The 21,755-nt window shown below is 38.8% G+C and overlaps 1 protein-coding gene across 1 annotated transcript; it reads left to right on the top strand.

The window, feature by feature from the left end:
* The first annotated feature begins 214 nt into the window (after positions 1-214).
* Positions 215-21,191, top strand: hecw2a (HECT, C2 and WW domain containing E3 ubiquitin protein ligase 2a). Its single transcript, XM_052565941.1, has 30 exons — positions 215-672; positions 3,881-4,552; positions 5,052-5,159; positions 5,402-5,496; positions 6,236-6,305; positions 6,444-6,613; positions 6,782-6,924; positions 7,582-7,682; positions 7,762-8,510; positions 9,323-9,641; positions 9,753-9,851; positions 10,053-10,203; positions 10,755-10,858; positions 11,012-11,136; positions 11,850-12,035; positions 12,343-12,477; positions 13,277-13,361; positions 13,441-13,537; positions 13,663-13,746; positions 14,403-14,491; positions 14,784-14,904; positions 15,265-15,378; positions 15,606-15,758; positions 15,847-15,945; positions 16,178-16,307; positions 17,315-17,461; positions 17,541-17,655; positions 17,758-17,843; positions 18,265-18,377; positions 18,511-21,191. Exons 2-30 carry the CDS (start codon positions 4,246-4,248, stop codon positions 18,620-18,622), a joined length of 4,407 nt encoding a protein of 1,468 aa, XP_052421901.1. The 5' UTR covers positions 215-672; positions 3,881-4,245; the 3' UTR covers positions 18,623-21,191.
* Positions 21,192-21,755: the final 564 nt, after the last annotated feature.

Genomic DNA, 21,755 nt, shown 5'->3' with positions numbered 1-21,755 from the left:
ATGACGATAATGTAAATGATAATAATAATACTTCTAAATGTAAAATAATTGCAGTCCACAACACCATTATAATGATAACGTTATAATTTTCCCAGCTGATATACCTGCATTATTCTTTATAGACTGCATTATAATGAGGTGTGGAGTGATCAGTCCATACACATGTGATGTGAAGGTTTGTGTGTGTGTGTGTGCAGGACAGATGTGTTCCCCAGCAGTCGCCACCCCGCTGCTCTCACACTGCTCCAGCTCCAGCTCCGGAGCGCCTTATAACTGCGTTATAACCACCGCTGCATGCGCTGCGCGGACGGGCGAAGCGGGTGTCACGTCCACAGGGAAACCCGACGCCGTGTTTCTAGAGTAATTACACAGGCGTTGAGATCAAGTCTTCAGAAGCGTCAGATCAGATAGATCGCGCTGTAATCCAGGATGTTATAGCTCATCTGTCAACCTGTGCAGAAGGGAACTATCCCCTCAGTCGTGATTTCTGCTTCGGGTAAGCAACTATATCTCGCTACAGTGGACGAAGAGGCCTTGAATATACCGACGCATCGCTGCCAAAGGGAACCCAAAGAGGAAAGCGCGATAAAGCGGCATTATTAACTCACGCTATTCGCCTCTGCGCCGCGGATTTTGTTGGCGCTTCCATGGACACATCAGGTTGATGCGCAGGTACGCGGTTACACAATGTACTGTGTTTTGATGCGTGCTGTAGTATGCAGCCGATGTGTTAAAAAGATGTGTTTTATGATTGTGCAGTTTTAATGCGTAGCTACATCTTGTGACTGACTTGTATTTGCGTCTCTTTTTCTAGATGTAGCCTAATAACGGTGCGTAAGCTTGGCTGACTCAGAGGTTCAGAAATACATATGCGCTGGGTGATGGCTTATGTTAATGCAGCATGCTGATTCTCTGCAGATCATGATGTGTGAATACATGACGAAGGGAATTCCCTGCGTTACCCGATAGCGCTGCATGCGATGCGTGTCGTGAGAAAAGCCGTCACGGCTCTGTGGAATTTGTGCGCGTGCTGGGCTTTACCTGCAGATAAAAAAAAAAAAAAAAAGATTTTTCTTTTTTACTTCATGTGAGGAATATGCTGGATCGCTCCTATTGGCTCGAGAGAAGATCGAACTCATATGACGTAATACAAGCGTTTGTGAGTAATAAAAATATAGGCTATTACAAATTATTAGGCTTTTTTCTTTAATATGTTTTTTTTTTTTTTTTTTTTTTACAATTAAATAAATCTTCCAATAAATTTTATAAATAAATACGAAGAGGATGATAAAATGAAATTGGGTGGGAGATAAACTGTGTATTTGTATGCGTTCACTTTCATACAAGTAAGCAATAGTCTAGTACGCTGATCTAGATTCTTATTTCTTTTAATTTTATTTTTTTTGCAATGAAAATTTTGTATTTTCTTTACCGCAAGATTGCAATATCGTAACAAGTGTCATATAGCTTACGGTGTAGTATGTAATATTAATTAATCTACGAATAGAAATACTTATAGAAATCCCTTTAAAAGGTCAGATCCCTGAAAGTCACTGCATAATTTGCACGCTGATTTGGACATCCTTATGTACTCTGCAGTTCTCTCCCAGTTATTCTATATTTATAATGCTGCATCACATTATCATTTAGCAGAGAGATGGGTGAGATGTGAGGGAAAGCAGGAGGTGGCAGAATGAATGTTTGATTAAATTATCCATTATTCGTGACATGTGAGAAAGACCCCTGTAGTTCTTTGCCTTTTCTAGAATTAACCCCTGCAACAGTTGCAAGAAAACCCTTACAAATTATACACTTACAATGTTTGTGAAGAAAATATTGATCAGTCATTAAAAAGTAAATTGGTACATCCATGCTGACCCAAAAGGAGCAGACCTGAGATTGTTAATGGATGACACCTGCTGTGAGCAGAACAGTAATGCTCCTGTGCCCATTCTCTGTGCCAGCTTCCCAAGGTGCCCGTTATGTCAAGAACCAAAGACTGCAGTAACCTCCGCTATTGCACAGAGGGGTTCCTGTAGCAATAGCAAACACTGCATTCATGCATAGGTGAACAAACCTCATTTACTATTTAATGGTCCGTAAGATCAGGTGTCATCCGCATGCAAACACTGCAGAAACTTTGGTGCTGACATCAACTCCTGTAACGCACTCATACACACATGCGTGCTCGCTTAAGCAGTTTTCAGACATGCAATACACTGTTAATCTGCAGTGTAAGACTTCTAATTTAAAGTGTTTCAAAAAGCAAGTGCACATATTGCACGTACAATCCGGTGATCCACATTAGTAACTGTAGCACATACGTGGGGCTCTATGTAAATGCTGTTTAATGTTTGTCAGTATTAGTTAATAACTTGATTATTAAAAGTTCATTATTAAAAGTTTAGAAGTTAGTGAGTATGGAGTTTGAATGTGGTTTGTATAGCCAGCAGAAACATTATATATTTTAGCACAATAAAATAATCACCTTCTTCCAGCAGTAAATTTAGTAGCACTATTTAGAAATTTATAACATTCTTTTTTTCGCAGAGATTTTTGAGATATAAATGAGAAGGATGGTTGAGCTGGAATGGGTTAAAAAACCAAAGATGCTGGGAAGCATAAAAAAATTATATCTACTATCCCCCCATCAGTGCTTAATTAACCTGAGGTGCCTTTGGAGAACTGTCAAATGGCCATAAGAGGCCAATTTTTTTGGGAGGCACATTTTAAGAAAGGAGACAAAAAAAACAGTTCAGTTGATTTTTAGATGCTACATGATGTGTGGACACAGCACAAAACAAAGGAAAACCATGAATTATTGCTTAACTCAAGTATTTTTTATTATACACTTTTTTTTTTTTTATTTGTCTGTAAAGCTGCTTGTTTAGGAATTCTTGGGTACATTTTAACCACTGAGCAATTTAACAAGACAGAAACAGGCCTTTCTGGAGTTTTCCCCATGGGCTGTGCACAAAACTAATACGTGACCAGCGTAGACCAGTGGTTCATGATCAGATAACTCTTATGAGCTGATTCTTTTCAGGGAATCAAAAACCAACCAGTGTAGTTCAAATCATGAACAAATGACTCCTATGAACTGGTTCTTTTGACAACTAGTCCAAAAGAGTTTAGGGTTTAGAGTTCATCACTGGATGAAATTTGATTCATTTAATAAATTAAAAAGTGTTATTGTTAATTAAATCTGAAAATATAGGTGTAATACAATAAAATATAAAAATGAGATGAAAACTTGACCGTAAAAACTTGCTTAGTCAAAAGTGCTTACACCAGCTAATAAATAAAATAAGTTTATAGTTAACATACAACAGAATAATAATAATAATAAATTAAATGAAATAAAAAAGCTATATAAAAAAATATTAAAAAATTAATAAAAAATGACAATAACAAAACTACTAAAACTTAAACTACAACTAAAATTATAAATGTAAAAATTATAAATGAAAATAAATTAGTAAAATTAGTAAAAATTACTATAGTAGTTTAAATATAGTTCTAAAACAACTTTGTAATTAACAGTCATCTATAGTGGTTAGGGTCAACATCCCTTACTGAACTGCAAGTTATCATTCCTTTCAGTGATGCACATCTCAGTTATTGTAAAATACAATTATATAATTTTGTTCACATGAAACTGTACTTGAGTATTTTCTCTTTACTGAACTTTCTCTTTCCTTGTTCCTCTCTCTCTCTCTCTCTCTCTCTCTCTCTTGTCATTTTCCTTATCATTTCCCCTATCTTTTTCCTACCCTTAACTCCTGTTCATTAGATTCTTAAGACCCTGAATTAAAGTTATACTTTTTTTTTTTTTTCCTTCAATGTGTATTCTTAGAATGTGTTGTTGATCTTCTCTTAGGAGCCGAGAAGGACTGTGCTTGCTAGCTGGATCCCACTGGCCAATCAATGGAAATAACTAAGCTCTTTTAGACTCATTAAAGATTAATTAAATACCTCATTCTCAAATCGTTAAGGTCAATCGTCATTATCACAGCCAAGTGCTCTAGCAGATGACAGGCCTATCTGGTCCTTCACCTGTATGACCAGACAATTTCAGGTCAGCCCAGCTCTGATCCAGGATTCAGGACAGGGACCTCCATCATTCCGGCTTTTTCCTCAAACTCACCCAGTCTATAGACGTGCTCCCACACAGTTGCCACCATTCGCCCCTCTCTCGCCACAGCAGTTCTCCCGTCCAGGCCCCGCTCCGGCCCGGCGTCAGGCATGGCGCCTCAGGGGCGGGATCACCTGGCCACACGGGAGACTGCAGGCCGTAGACGGAGCCCAAATGTGCGGCACACGCTCAGCCCGGAGAATCTTCGGAGCTTAGCCGAGCGCGGTGGAGCCGAGCAGACTGGAGCTGGACTCCCCAGAGCCAACAGCGATACAGACCTGGTCAGTTCTCAAGGGCGATCCTCGCTCACAGCTTCTACTTTAGAGTTCACTTTGGGCCGGGGCCAGAACTTGGTCATCACGTGGGATATCAAGGAAGAGGTGGATGCTACAGACTGGATTGGCATGTACCACATAGGTAAGAATTGGGGTTATTGAGTTTATACACTTGATTTACAATAGATTTGATCTAGTTGTATTGTATGAATTTAAATAAATTATTTCATGTATGGATCCATTCACCCTCTGTGACCTTAAATCCTCCTCCTCAAACACTAAGATCACAAATCCTCACTGTCATGTAAAAATATGAGCCCGGAGCAAAGTGATACATCTGGGCACAAAGCCACTAACCACTGAATTGAAGGCCAGCAAAACTTTACCTTCGCAGGGGTCTTATCTCTAAGGGGCTCTAAGTTTCGACAACTAAGCAGATATTCAGTAAAGGCTTCAATGTAATCTGCCCTGAATTTGTTCTTTAGTAGATGACTAATGCTGTGTAATGTAATTTACACTGCCGCTGTAGAATCTGTATTGCTAGTGAAATTTGTCATCATCATGTGGTGCTGTTTTGAATGGATTTAAACATGCACACACAGAAATGTAGATACAATGGTTTATTTTATGTATTTTTATAGATGAGACCTGTCCATCAAATATGTGGGACTGCAAGAACCGCGGGGTTAACGGTACACAGTGTGGTCAGATTTTCTGGAGGCTGGAGGCAGGACCGTACTTCCTTGAAGGTGAGTGTCACTGCAGCCAACAGCTGACCTCCACCTTGATGTTATAAAATATTTAATGCACTAGGAGGTTAGACAGAAGATTTTTAAAATTGCATGAACCTGTTTTACATTCTTGGTGCCCAGAATTCAGCTTGAAATACTGAACGTTAGCAATGCTTAAGGTTATAAAAATATCATGCAGACTCTACAAATATTATGGTGCAGAATTATTATGTCGGCACTTCTCTGGTTATCTCTTCTAGCTGAGACAAGGATCTGTTTTAAGTACTATCATGGAGTAAGCGGTGCACTGAGAGCCACAACTCCCTGCATCACAGTCAAGAACCCCAGAGCTTCGGTCAGTTTGAGTGTGAGTGTGTGTGTGTGTGCGTGTGTGTAGACATTATTCTTTTGATATCATTTTTGTGTTGAAAACAGCATGAGTTGCACTCAAAGTTGAAAAGTTTGGGGTCAGTAAGATTTAAAGATGCTGTTCTGTAGCTACTGTAGCTGTCTTGTTCGCTACAGGCCAGACTATGTGTGGATTGGGAAAGGTTACAGTACGTGGGGTGTTAAGTGCTAAATGGCTGTTTGACTGCAAGCTCACATGAAGGTCGGACATTTCTCAGTTCCCATAAGTGCAGGCTATTTATCATGTCGCTGGATGGATATAGGGAACTCAGTCATATAGATATGGGAGCTTCTTCCTTGCTTAAAATACTTGGGGGAAGTCGTAGCTTAGTGGTAGGCAGTTTGACTCCTAAACCTAAGGTTGTGGGTTCGAGTCTTAGGCCGGCAATACCACAACTGAGGTGCCCTTGAGCAAGGCACCGAACCTCGAACTGGGCGCCGCAGCATAAATGGCTGCCCACTGCTCCGGGTGTGTGTGTTCACAGTGTGTGTGTGTGTGTGTGTGTGTTCACTGCTGTGTGTGTGCACTTTAGATGGGTTAAATCCAGAGCACAAATTCTGAGTATGGGTCACCATACTTGGCTGTATGTCATGTCACTTTCACTTATTATTTATCCTTGTAAGTCTGTGTTTATTACACAAGAAGGCCAGGTGTATGTTGTTTCTCACATCAGTCTATCTTCTAGGTCGACGGTCAAGGTGAAGGACAGCAAGCTTCAGACAGCAGCCGGAAATTGGTCAGCTTTACTCTATCAGGTACACTTTCTGTGTGTAAGACAGAAGGCAACGATCAAATGATGAATTATACTCTTCAAATAACTTCTAATGCTGTTATCCTGCTGGCAGATTTATTCAAGCTGTTTTTATTGCTGATTGGACTGTTGTTTGTTTTAGATATCCGGGCTGTGGGGCTGAAAAAAGGGATGTTTTTTAACCCAGACCCTTATTTGAAGATGAGCATTCATCCTGGCAAGAAAAGTTGCTTCCCGACATTTTCTCATCATGGTCAAGAGAGACGATCTGGCATTACAACTAACACTACTAATCCTGTGTGGCATGGAGAGGTGACACACACACACACACAAACACACACAAAGAGAAACAAACTCTCCAATACACGGCATGAAAATACAGACACATTCACTGGCAAATAAACAAGTACTGGATCAGTTCAGACAAAGAAGATTAGGTTATTTTTTTTCTTTTTCAATTTTCTCTGTTTTTCCATCTAGAAACACACTTTTGTGGCTCTTATGACAGACGTCTTAGTGATTGAGGTCAAAGACAAGTTTGCTAAAAGTCGACCTATTATTAAACGCTTTCTGGGTCAACTGAACATCCCGGTGCAGATGCTGCTGGAGAGACACGCATCAGGGTGAGCATCATCACCACAATATAATGTGTCATTTATGTAAACAAACATGTTTCTGAACATAAACACTGCTTTTAGTCACAGTTTAACTGATCAGTAATACACTACTGTACAAAAGTTTGGGGTTGAAAAGAGTGTTTAAAATGTTTTTGAAAGAAATCTGTTATGCTCAATAAGACTGCATTTATTTGACAAAAAATGCAATAAAGAAGTAATACCGTGAAATAATTACAATGTAAAATGGCTGTTTTCTATTTTAATATATTTTAAAATGTAATTCATTTCTGTGATGGCAGCGTTGAATTTTTGTCCCGCAGGGATGCACTGAATTAACAGTAAAGACATTTGTATAATGTTAAGAAATATAACTATTTTGAATCCATGCTGTTATTTTGAACTTTCTATTTATCAAAGAAGCTCGAGAAAAAAAAAAAAGATAAAACATGTATCAAGTTCTCCTCAAAAATATTAAGCAGCACCACTCTTTTCAACATTTTAAACTAAAATTAGATCTCACAATAGTTATGTTTTACCGTATTTGATTAAATAAATGCAGCCTTCGTGAGCATAAGATACTTTTTTTCAAGAACATCTTACCAACCCCAAAATTTACACCAGTACTCAATATGTGTAAATAAATGTGTGTTTATATGGCTTCAGGAACCAATCACTGAGCTTCTCTCTATGTCGTCGTTTGCCCACTGATCATGTGAGCGGTCAAATGCACTTTAAAGTGGATGTTACATCTATGGGCCAAGATGGTAAGATCACATGCACATTTACGCTGACTAAGCTGCTCATTTTCAATGGTTTTGAAATAATGTTACCCACTTCTCATAGACATTTCTCCTGAGACGATTCTGGGGGCAGCAGCCCTCAATGGAGCTCCTGGAACCCCTTCAGATGATGAAGATCTGCCCCATCCTCTCCCTGTCCCATCAGCAGGCCCTTCCCCCACTGGCTCCCTGGGTTCCCATAGAAATGGTGACGGGAGCAGCATTCCCTCCCCAGACACAGAGATGTATGGTACCACCCTGGACGATGAAGCCCCTTCTTCACCTGACCCGCTACAGGTTTCTTTCAGTGAGCAGCTTGATGCCATTGATGCCCCTAAGGGCCCGGGAGATAGGCCTTTTGGGGCAGCTTCTCCCAAACTACGATCTAGCTTTCCCACACATACGCGCCTCAGCGCTATGTTGCATATTGACTCAGATGAAGATGAGGAAAGATCCGCTGCTACAGAGGCTACGCTACCTACATTTAGTAGCACTTCAAGGACTCAAAACATCCCCACAAAACCACCAATAACAGAACCTGTGGTTGAAAGAACTGTAGAGGAACCTCCAGAAGAGGCAGAGCTGGAGTCTGAAATAGAGACTCTGAATATAGGACCAGAGGTGGCTCCTGAGCCAGAGGTTGTGCCGAGTTCAGTGGCCCCTGAGGTGGAAACCGCCAGTCTGATAGAGAGGCAAGAGGAAGAGGAAGAAGACGAGGAAGAGGGGCTGGCACCCAGTGAGGAGCTGGCAACTGAAGTTGATATCTCTTCAATGGCATCTGACTGCAGCCCAGGCCTTGTGTCTGCTTCTCAGGTCAGATGCAGGTTTACTGAAAGAAGACAATTAGTTTAAGTCGGTCAATGACATTTCAGAGTGTCCACCATCTTTTAAAAGTGTCCAGTCCTTTCACAAATCTAGTTTAAAACAGCGTTGTAATTGTTAACTAAAACAAATACAAATCATGAAAAAAACAGTATAATCATATGAAAATGTATACTTTAAAAAATTCCACAAAATTTGAAATGTTTTGGAAATAAAAATAAGTTTAAGTACTTAAATTACTAAAACTAATATCTTGATCAATTATACATTTAAACATAGAAATTAAAAACTAACAAAAATCACTATATAACAAAATGACTAAAACCTAAATCAAATCAAAATGAAGTGAACTGAAGTGAAGTGAGTGATACACACACACACACACACACACACACACACTTGATTTGTCATAAAAAGATCAGACATTGACTTATTATTATTATTATTATTATTAAAACATAATGCCAAATTTCTTAATAGAGTTTGCTTTTCAAGAATTTCATTCTTTTAATGAATATTTATTCTTTCGTATGATACAATTTAATTTAATAGTTTAATCGCCCTTTCATTTTTTTACGTATGGCCTAAAATATCAAAATTCATAAATTAAAAATGAGATTATTAATAGATACTGAAATGTATAAAAAGTATTTTAATGTACTTTTGGTTGAATGAATAGGTAGGGCAAAATAATAAATGTAGGATCTTCTGACCCTTGCACTTGACCTGAAAGTGTGTGATGCTGACAAACACAAAGAGAGGGGTAGGAATATAATCATTCTCTATGAACTTGATCTTCATAGGAGGCAGAACAAGGGGCAGAGGCAGCCATTGACCCAGGGGGAGAAGATCTTTCAGATGACCCACCCACAACTTATGAGGTTGTTGAAGAAACCGTTCCAAAAAATGAGTTAGAGAGGGACGCCCCAAAACCAGAACCATCAGCCAATGAGGAAGAGGAATGTGAAGATGTGACTGAGGACACAATGTCCAGAAGATGGAGCCTGGAGGCGACAGCCGGTGTGTCACAGGAGGATGAAGAGGAAGAGGAGTTAATGCCTTCAGTAGACGGAGAATCTGTGGATTCGGAGACCTTCATTACGGAGACAGAATCAGAATTAGGTATTCCCAGAATCATTCAGCTGCCCTTCACTTGAAAATTCATTGTAAGATGGAAAAGGAATCAAATATGAGTTTCGAATACATCCTGATTCTGTATGTAAAATATTGCAGGTGTCCCTCAGATCAACGGCGATCAGCGTGTTTGTTCTCTGCCGTCTGTAAGACAAGACATCCACCGATACCAGCGTGTGGACGAGCCCTTACCTCCTAGTGAGTGTGTGTATGTGTTTCTGTATGTCTGCATGTGCTTCCGTGGCTTTTATGAGTGTGTAAATACATTGCTTATGTGTTTTCTGTTCATTTGTAAGGACACTTTCACCTAATTACTGAATGTCAGTTCGGCTTGACAGCATGATAAGGTACCACCGCACTCTACACTCCATTCTCATTTCCCACCGTTCTTTTCTTTAGACTGGGAGGCTCGTATTGACAGTCATGGCCGTATCTTCTTTGTGGATCATGTGAACCGCACCACCACATGGCAGAGACCCACTGGCCCACCTGCTCCCCAGGGTCTGACCCGCTCCAGCTCCATACTGCAGATGGAGCAACTCAACCGCAGGTTAGATAAGTAACTTATATTTTTCACATGCCATATTACAAAGCTATTGAGAGGACACCCAGCAAACAGAATATTGTCCTTAAGTTTTTGTGAATCAATTTAAAACATTCTAAGATCATTCTTTACAGGCTTACCATACATTCATCTTCTTATGAAGTTCTTGAAAGCAAAAATTGCTAGCTGTGCAGCAAAGATGTGGTCACATTCACCTTTGTATGCAAAATTCAGTGAACAAGATCCAGTATTCAGTAAGAATCCTGATATTTCATGAGAGTGTCATGTGAAGCAATAGATTTCCCAGCTGTTTGTTGTAAAAAATACTTGCACACTGCAACAAAAAAAATAACTCGTTAAGCTGAAAATGGAAGTTTAATTGTTATAACCAGAAGCAGTAAATTAATTGAACTTTTTGTCCACTTAAAAATTGGTGAAACCCTGAAAATAAATTGTGACAAGATGAATGGAATGAAAAAATGATACTTTGATTTGATTTGTGCAAAGTAATGTAATACTTTTCTGAAAGTGTGATTTCTGTATTGTCTCTCTGGCAGGTATCAGAGTATTCGTCGAACTATGACCAATGAAAGGTCTGAGGAACAAAGAGTGGATGATCCTCCTTCTGAAGAGACAGAACTGCTGCCCCACTCCATCGGTGGTAAGCTGTCAATCAAAGTGAGATCTACAGATGATGCTGTTTGGGGAAGTAAATGATCACTATGCTGAGATAAATGCAAAATGGCATAGTCTGGGTAGAATAAGTGGATTTTTGGTTCAGTCTGTGCTTGTTGATGTGTCTATTCTCGTGTAGAATACCGAAGGGACGGCTTTATGGGTCAAGCCAGCTCACGTTCTCGTCTGGCTTTGCTGCTTCAGTCTCCTGGTGCAAAGTTCCTCTCCAGTCCAGACTTCTTCTCTGTTCTGCATTCTAATCCTGTGAGCTAAAGCACACGGAGACACAGATATCAGTGCTTTACACACACACACCTTGAACTGAGTCATTTATAATGTATAGACAGCATTATTATGAAGCTACAGAGCACCACACAGAACACTGGAGTGAAAAACAAAAGAACGTGCCACACATTAACAATGTGTGGGAGCTAATACTTAATTTGTGGCCGCAATGTTTTTTTTTTCTGCATGTCAAATACAAATAAATAAATAAAACAGTACAAACAGTTTGTACATATATTATATTATATTATATTATATTATATTATATTATATTATATTATATTATATTATATTATATTATATTATATTATATTATATTATATTATATTATATTATATTATATTATATTATATTATAGCTAACATCATTAGCTACACTGTAAAATGTTTTCCTCTATTTTTCTGTGTCATTCAGGTCTTTGTGTCTCTTACATTGTTTTTCTGAGCTCCTCTCAGGTTATTTTTCCTGCATTCGGTAACTAACTGTTGTTGCAAAATGGTGCTAATTTGCTAAATGTAGAATAAAATGAGACTTTTAGGAGTGGCATATTGCCACAGAAAACGGTCAACCATCCATGTCAGGCCATTATAACAAAATATTTAATTGCTCAGTGATTCGACTGGCCAGTCAGAATCAAGTATTTAAAGAGCTGTGCAATAATTTTCTGATTTGTTTTCTTCATTTCCCTTTAGGGTGCCTATCGCATGTTCACAAGTAATACGTGTCTGAAGCACATGATCAGTAAAGTTCGACGGGACGTCCAACACTTCGAGCGATACCAGCACAACCGGGACCTTGTCAACTTCCTCAATCTGTTCTCCAACAAGCAGCTGGAGCTGCCACGGGGCTGGGAGATGAAACACGACCACACTGGGAAGGTGTGTGTTTGTGTTTTTTTCTCCTTTGGGAACTGTGCACCTGCTCTTTCTTAGGGGCCTCTAGGCCTGCACATGACTAATCTAATGGGACAAACTGTACAGACAGAAACTGAAAGCTGAGTTTAGGATGTTCATGTAAGCCCATCTGGTGGGCTTCCTAATGCCTTAATTAGGGTCTCTGACAGGAACAATGAACAGATGCTTGTCTCATTTATTCTAGTCAGCCTGTCCGTTCTGTAAACTTCTGCTGGTGTTTCACGGACAGTTCTTTGCTCACACTCTCTGTCTATGTGTTTATGTATCACAGCCCTTCTTTGTGGATCATAACTGTCGTGCCACAACATTTATTGACCCACGGCTGCCTTTACAGAACTCGCGGTCCAGCGGCCTGCTGGCGCACCGACAGCACCTGTCCCGCCAGCGCAGCCACAGTGCAGGAGAGGTGAGAACTCCAGTTGTGTATACAGGACAGATTTCAGTAATACACATTCACTGCCATAAGTTTATGAATGGATTTTGTCCTTTTGTCAGTTGTGGGTATCCCTGCCCAAAGTTAAATCTCATTTCAGCTGGAGTTTTTTTTTTTTTTTTTTCGTCTAATTTACTAGTTTTTTTAATACTGAATTAATTGCTTGTATCTCAAAAAAACTTTAATGGGGCTTTGTCATACGTAGTGTTGGAGGTAACACATTTCAAGTAACGCGAGTTACATAATCAGATTACTTTAAGGAACTAGTAAACTAACGCATTACTTTTTGAAATAACTAATGCTAGTTACTTTGTTTACCATCTTGACTGACCATGGTCCTTGCTACTGACCTTCGATGATCCAATTCAACCATAATACGCAAAAACTACACATTTGTGTTTCATTTTTGTTATTGCTGAATAGTGTTTTCTTCATATTCTTTATTACCTCACACTCTACTGTACTGACATGAATTTACGTTTCTGTCAGCCTGAGGTCTATTTATTTCACTTTTGCTACGAAAAGGGCTTTAACATATGTAAAATAACTTTTTTATATTAAAAACAAGCAAGAAAACCCTGTCCAGATTTAAGAAGCAAGTCAAAAGTAATGTAACACATTACTTTTCGTTAAAAGTAACTAAGTAACATAATGAGTTACTTTTTTAGAGCGTAACTCAGCATTGTAATGCATTGCTTTTAAAAGTAACCTTCCCCAACACTGGTCATTGGGAATATACACTGAAACCGTGAAGCCTCCTCTCATGTTTCAGGTAGCCGATGACTCTCGCTCTCCGAGTCCTCCTGTCCAGGGCCGGTCGCCAAGAAACCGTCAGTATCAGGACTTGGTGCCTGTAGGTGAGTGTGCAATCACGTTTACAAAGTGTGCACACACACTGACATAACATAACACATTACACATCTGTGTTTTTAACAGCTTATAATGAGAAGATTGTCGCTTTTCTGAGACAACCCAACATTTTTGAGATTCTGCAAGAAAGACAGCCGGAGCTTGTGAGAAATCACTCCCTTAGGTACATTTTCCTACAGTTTTGTGTTTTAACAACAGATGTTGATAGAGTGCAGAAATTTAAAAGACTGTGCTAAATACTAAAATTTTCCATGTTGTTTATTTATTTATTTATTTTATTTTTTTTAGAGAGAAGGTTCAGTTCATCCGCAATGAGGGCCCAACTGGGTTGGCCCGTCTGTCCAGTGATGCAGACCTAGTTATGTTGCTCAGGTTAGTGTGCATTTGCATCATATTAATCACAGCTAATCATATGCCTGCCTGTTTCCCTTTGCTTGAGATACGCATGCATTAGTTGACTGTGTATGTTCTGTACACTACCGTTCAAATGTTTGGGGTCAGTAAGATTGTTTTGAAGTAAATATTTTTACTCAACAAGATCACATTAAATTCATCACCAGAAACAGTACATATGATTATAAAAACACAGAGATGAGTTTATAGTAAATATACGTAATTATGATTTCTATTTTAAATAAATGCTGTCTTTAAACATTCTTTTCATCAAAGAATCCTAATGAAATGTAATAAATTAAATTGTGATAAATTTAATAAATGACATTTTTTACAAATATTACAATTTTATTTAGTTATTAAAAATTGTAATAATATGGCACAATATTACTGCTGGTATTGTATTTTTGATCAAATAAATAAAGTCTTGATAAACAACAACAACAAAAAAGAAACATTAAAAATATTTTAAACTTAAATCAACCCAAATCTTTTGAATGGTAGTGTATACAGTACGTAAAAAAAAAAAAAAAAAAAAACCAAGATGTGTACATATATTTTATGATGGCCTGACTTTGTACACCTAGCTCAGGTTAGAATACACACACCTGTTACCTGGCCCTCTCTCCTTGCAGCCTGTTTGAAGAGGAAGTGATGTCTTATGTGCCACCCAATGCCTTACTGCTCTCCAGCTACTGTCATGCGTCCCCTCAGAGCTCCCCTGGTGAGACGTCACATGACCCCAACTCACATTTTAACAAAAATAATTCCATGTTTGCCCCCTTTTTCCTGCCTTGTATTCTCCATTACAAGACTAAATAGTGAAACTAAACAATGAAAGTGGAAGACCCTGTGGACTAATCTGTATGTTTACCTGATCATGCATGTGTTTAAAAAAGTTATCGTGATATATTTGCTTTTAATTGTTGGAAAAGCTTTGCATTGTGGATGGATTTCCCAATGTAGGTTTCAACCCACTTTTCATTCCAGCTCTTCACATCTTCTTTTGCTCACAGGAACTCCACGAGCCAATGCTCGAGCCCCTGCACCCTACAAGCGGGATTTTGAGGCCAAACTAAGAAGCTTTTACCGCAAAATGGAAACCAAGGGCTACGGGCAGGGGCCAGGAAAAGTGAAGTGAGTTCAGTCTTCAAAAACATTTGAGAATTCAAAACATCAACAACAAGCATCTGATGTCCACCAGTTCGGTGGTTTGTTGAAAGAACTGGAATTCTGTCTAACAGTTGAATTAAGTCAGATATATTGATAAATTTCTATTTTTTTCAACTTTAGTTTGCATTTCTACCAAGAAATTAGCATTGCTTGGTTGTTTCTACAACTATACTTTGCTCTAGATCTTTAGACCTCAGAATATGGTGCATCGTGGTTAACTGTCAGCACCAAATAGGGAGCCACTTTGATATGCTTAAATGAATCTGTCCTTCTCTGGATTCTTTGGTTAATTGTGTCCTAATGAGATTTAACTTGCCTTTCTAGGTTAATAATTAGAAGAGACCACCTTCTGGAGGATGCTTTCAACCAGATCATGTGCTATTCTCGCAAAGACCTACAGAGAAGCAGGCTTTACGTCAGCTTTGTTGGAGAAGAAGGGTTGGTATTATTGAGATCATTTAAGTGACGTTTCTACGTTACAACAGGTGTTTATCTCATACAGATGTCAAAGCTGACTCATAATTGTAACTGTAATTTAAATGAAGATGCCGCTTTAGTTAATTTTACATTTTGTAATTTAAACCACATTACAGTATAATAACATATATTTGTGCATTGATTGGAATTTGTCAGTGCATGATATATAGCCGTCTGTTTTTCTTCAGGCTGGACTACAGTGGTCCATCCAGAGAGTTCTTCTTCCTGGTTTCCCGTGAGCTTTTTAACCCATACTATGGACTATTTGAATACTCAGCTAATGACACTTACACTGTGCAGATCAGCCCCATGTCAGCCTTTGTGGACAACCATCATGAATGGTAATCGATCAATGGATGAATTCAATTTAATTTACAACCAATGTCTAAAGGATATTTTTTTCTTTTTTAATAATCTTGTTTTCTTTAGGTTCCGGTTCAGTGGACGCATCCTGGGGCTCGCTCTAATTCATCAGTACCTGTTGGATGCATTCTTCACCCGACCATTCTACAAAGGCCTTCTTCGCATGTGAGTCTTCACTTTTAAAGGGATAATCCACCCTAACATGAAAATTTTGTCATTAATCACTTACCCCTGTGTCGTTCCAAACCCGTAAAAGCTTTGTTTGTCTTTGGAACACAATTTAGGATATTTTGGACATAACTACATGGCGGTAAGAGATTAATGACAAAATTGTCATTTTGGGGTGGAGTAACCCTTTAAGCACTTGAGGATGTAACATCGGTTTATCTCTCTGCAGTCCATGTGATTTGAGTGATCTAGAGTTTTTGGATGAGGAGTTCCATCAGAGTCTCCAGTGGATGAAGGACAATGACATTCAGGATATGCTAGACCTCACCTTTACTGTCAATGAGGAGGTGTTTGGACAGGTACTAATGGCTTATGGATATGTGTGTCTGTTGTGTGTGTTGGCTGATAGCATCAGTATATTTAGAGGACTAATCTGGGATTGAGTTGATCTCTCAATATTTGATGGTAAATATTTGAGCACTATTCGACATTTACATCTAGAAAAGCCCTAAACCCCCACAAGAGTAACATATCTGAGAAAGTGTTATTTTAGTTTTATTTATAGACCGTTAGTATTTGTTATTATGAATAGTATGTATTCATATTTTGAATTATTATTGTGCAATTAATATTAATATGACATTTTTTAAAATATATTTTCAGTTATCTTTTTAAACTCAAAGTAGTATTCAAAGTACTTTTATGTGCTTTTCTCATTTTATTTTCCATTTAGCATTAATTAGTTCAATATTTATATTTCATTTTGTTTCAGCTTTATTTCAGTTACCGTAAAACCTGAAAAAAAGTTGGCGCTGATATATACTGTAATGCTATTGTGTTATGGGTGTGCCGATTTAGAATCCTAGATTGAGGATCTTTCCCGAACCACTTCACTTCCTATCTTCTCTGCACTGTCCAATCATCATAAGGGAAAAATGGCAAAAAAAATAAAAATAAAAGCATTAAAACATACTTTTCATATTTTTTCAGTTTTTCTAAATATTACTTTTCTAAATTAAATTATTTTCTTTTTCAGTGATATGATTGCAGTTTTCACCAGGCATTTATTAAAAAAATAATAAACAATTGCCACAAATAAACAAGCAAATATGCAAACATCTTTGCCACGACTCAGACAACAGCCTAAAACCTCAATAGCAACACCCTAGTAACCACCCAAACCAAAAACCAATCATAACAATTTATCAATGGAATTAACAATTAAAAAGATATGAACAAGATTATATCTGTAAATTTTGTACTGGCCAGTACACGTTTCTTTAGAAATGTTACATCTATTTTAGTTAGTCAAGGTTATTGTGAAGTGATGTAATATGAGAGTGAACTGGAGCTTTCTTTATGTCAGATTACAGAGCGTGAGCTGAAGCCGGGTGGGTCTGGCATCCCTGTGTCAGACAAGAACAAGAAAGAGTACATTGAACGCATGGTGAAGTGGCGGATTGAGAGAGGGGTGGCCCAGCAGACAGAGAGTCTCGTGAGAGGATTCTATGAGGTATGATGTCATCGGAGTCTGTGAATATTAATGACTCGCGATTGAACGCTGGTTGATCTGAGTCCATGTGACTGCACAGGTGGTGGACGTCCGACTCGTCTCCGTGTTTGATGCCCGAGAGCTGGAGCTGGTCATTGCTGGGACAGCGGAGATTGACCTAGCCGATTGGAGAAGCCATACAGAATACAGAGGAGGTATGTTGCTGGAAGAGATTCAGGTGTTGTTTTACACCAGGATATTATAATGTATATATTACAGCAGGATATCATAATGTGACTTTATCTCTGTCTTTGAAGGTTACCATGATAACCACATAGTGATTCGATGGTTCTGGGCTGCAGTGGAGCGTTTCAACAACGAACAAAGACTACGACTCCTTCAGGTACACCCAGATCTCACGAACAGAATGGGTTTGATAAACTACCATTCAAAAATAAAAACATTATTTTGATTAGCAAAGATGCATTCAATTTACCAAAAGTGACAGTGGGGACATTTATAATGTTTTTAAAAGATAAATGCTGTTCTTTTGAAACTTCTACTAAGCAAACAATCCAGCAAAAAATTTTCACAGTTTCCTCAAAAATATGAAGCAGAAATTGTTTTCAGAATTGCTCGTCATAAGATAAATTTTTTTCTCTCTCGACCCCAATACTTTCCTGTCATCTCTCCACTGTCCTCAAGCACAAAATGCCCATAAATATAACTTAAAAATAAATAAATAAATGCAGCCTTGGTGAGCATAAGAGACTAAGATCAGTGAAATTAGCCAACTCGACATGTACTGTATTTTTTTTCCCCAGTTTGTTACAGGCACTTCTAGCATTCCCTATGAGGGGTTTGCCTCTCTGCGGGGCAGTAACGGCCCACGTCGATTCTGTGTGGAGAAATGGGGCAAAGTGACCTCCCTCCCACGGTATTTCTGAGCATTTTTTATGTCTCGTGTCTCACACAGTGATATTACAGTAACTCACTGTAATTATCATTGTTAACCCACTGTGATTATCATTCAGCAAAATGCCACATTGTCTCTTTATATGTTTGTGTAGGGCTCACACCTGCTTTAACCGCCTGGATCTCCCTCCCTACCCCTCCTTCTCGATGCTCTACGAGAAGATGCTCACTGCTGTGGAGGAGACCAGCACCTTTGGTCTGGAGTGAGCTCCCTTCACAGGAAAAGTGCCATTTGATTTTTTTTTTTTTTTTTTTTTTTCAGTTCTCCACCACCTGGCTTACCATGCAGGCTTCATTCTCACCCTCACTCTTGGCTATGACCTTGGTAACTGGACACTTAGGTGTTTTGTCAAATCTACGGAACTGGAATATATCATCAAATGACTTACTGGGCATGTGCCAACTCCTGCTCTATACTGTATGGAATCAAACTCCTGTGGTAACTGCATTTAATTCCTCACACAAAAAGAGACTTACACATCCACAGAAATCAGAGCTGGAGTCCTGATCACCTGGTTTTGGTTCTCCTGTCTGGACCAGTACATTTTGATCTACGCTGTAGGGTTTTGCCTTTTGTTCTTGAATGAGCTACTTTTTCCAAAGATGTTTCATTACAGTAATGTAGTCACTTTATTTAATATTTGTAGGGTCTGAAGGAATAAACCTGTGATAGTTTTTTTGCTGCAGGGCTTTGTCATGAGCCCCTTTCACACTGCGATTTGTTCCCGGGTCGCTAGATTTAGCACTTTCACACTGCCAGTGATTACCCGGTTTACCTGCTTTCACACACAACCAGTAAAGATCCCGTAACGACATGTGACATCAAGGTGTGACGTGTGTACGAGTCGAAAATGTTAGGCACATTATACTTTCACTGAAGCAAGCAAATGATCTTGGCGTAAGCGCGGAAAATGAGGAACGTTGATCTTTCTTCAAAACACCCGTCAAAAGAGTCGCGCCATAACGCGCATCATCACTTCGACACGGCATTAGATCTGGCTTTTGTTCACACAGCGCTCGTCCCGGGTCGAACCCGGCAATGTTACTAGGTCCTCGTCCCGGGTTCATTGCTGGAATCAATCCCGGGACGTGGTTGCTTTCACACAGAAGGCGACCTGGCAATGTTCCGGCAATATGCCGGGTCGGACGTGCAGTGGGAAAGGGGCTATGGAGATACAGTGTGATGTCAGTTAAGACCAACTTTTTTGGTTTCAGAGGTTTCACTTCGGCGGTCTTGGTTTTGAGAGGTCTGATTGTGGACCTAAATGATATTGATCTTGGCTGCAGCTCTGAAAACACAACTTATTCTTTGTTTCCATCTTTTAAGAGAATGAAAACACACAAAACAGCATGCACACTCTCTTATAGAGATTCTTGCACCAAATGTAGTGGTTGTAGAATAGCAACCTGGCAAACTGAACATCCTAGGTTCAAACCGTGAGCTAGAAATTTCCACTATCACCTCTTGTGCACTTGAGCAAGACATTTATCAGCGGACTGTTCCAGGGGACTGTAAATGTAGTCATCCACTTTGGTTGGTCGACACTGATTAACTAACAAACACCAACACTTAGTACTTTGTTACATGCACACATTTTTTAATCCACTTCAACCTTTTATGCAACCCACAAATGCTACTAAAAACTATGAATGTATAAACACTGATCACCATGTGCAATATGTGCAACAGATTTCTGTGTATCAGGAAAGGTGGATTTTCTCTTAGAGACCATCATAAGGAGACCTATTGCTCTAAACTGTGGAGACAGACACAAACAGTGGCCTTGAAATAATCTTTATTAAAATGTATTGTTGGGTATAGTTAGTAACATGGTGATGTGTGCAGTCCACTGGAGTAACTTAAAACCAGTGCTGCAGTAGTTAAAACCAGTAAAAAAGGCGAACAAGCTTATTCAGGAAAATGAAAGAAAAAAACAAAACAAAAAGAAAAAAGTTATATTTATTGTGTAGGGAGCAGCAACCCAAACTGAAACACCCTTGCTAGGTGGTATGAAGTGTTTTCGAAATAGAACATAATAATGGAATAATCTCTGAGCAGGATTTTCAATTTAATGAATCACAGATAGAAGTTCAACACAAAAATAAAGGATGAAAAGGTCCTCATTTTTTGGGTGACAAGTTGTTTACAGACATGTAATTTTTTTCTGTGGTCCCTTTCCTAAGCCCACACACACACACACACACACACACACACACACACACACACACACACACACACACACACACACATTCAGCAATAAAAGGAAATCACTTATTCACATCATACAAATGCTGATCTGGCCAAAGCACGATTCCTAGGATATGGATTTGTCTTAAAACAGCTCCTTTCTCTATGTAATTGATATTTGGATAAAATACTGCATGCAGGGTCAAAGAAGCAGTACCTGAGTTTGACCCTTAGATGGCGTTGTGTCATAGCTTGATATATTGCATGCTGGAATTAGTGAAACAACACGAGTCCAGATTAGCTTAATTTGCATGAGAAGTTGCTGTTAATCAGGGGTGGGATGGGACTGGGGACATAAGTAAATAAATAAATAAATAATCCATTCTTTTCATACTTCATCTGCACTGCTATTTATGGGTTACAGATTGTGTAAAATGATGCTGATGAAAGAGCCATCACTTGAAAACTGTTGGTGAAAATGTGAACCTGCATGCTTTCCATGATGTGTCCATATTTGTATATAGCTGTAATATATGTATGTCAGTCTTGTCCTGTGTTTAAATTATATTTTGCACTGAATGTACCAGAGATTTGAGTCCTAGTCTGGTCTCTTTTGGTGTTTGTCTTTATGATTTGTGACTCTGCTTTCATTTGTTTGGCAAATACTGGAACTCTTCCCCCTGACACAGTGCTGGCAGATTTAAAAAGTGTTGTTAGGGCCATGACTTACATTGTATCTTTCTGCTAGGCCAATCAAACTGCACATGTCAGCTTACTCAGTTTGTCTTTACATGTTCCAAAGTCCAGCACTTCAGCTGACAACTGAATGGACAAGAAATCCCAAAGATTCAGACCTACAAAGTTCCAGTTCCTCAGCATCTGACAGTATTGCAACGTGCAAAACAGATAAGCAGGAGCTGAACACTCAAACTCAAACCTAAAAAATTACTGTTCACCAAATGCATGAGTAGTAAGCCTTTGTTTATTATGAACAATCAGTGACCCTGAACCACAAAACCAGTTGCATGGGTATATTTGTAGCAATAGCCAAAAATACATTGCATGAAAATTAAAAATCAAAATGACTGATTTTTCTTTTATTAAGTAAAGACCATATTCCATGAAGATATTTTGTACATTTCCTTCCTACCT

Source organism: Carassius gibelio, chromosome B9 (assembly GCF_023724105.1).
Source record: "Carassius gibelio isolate Cgi1373 ecotype wild population from Czech Republic chromosome B9, carGib1.2-hapl.c, whole genome shotgun sequence".
Taxonomy (NCBI): Eukaryota; Metazoa; Chordata; class Actinopteri; order Cypriniformes; family Cyprinidae; genus Carassius; species Carassius gibelio.
The sequence above is the reverse complement of the archived record's forward strand: the minus strand, read 5'-3'. Positions and strand labels throughout refer to the sequence as shown.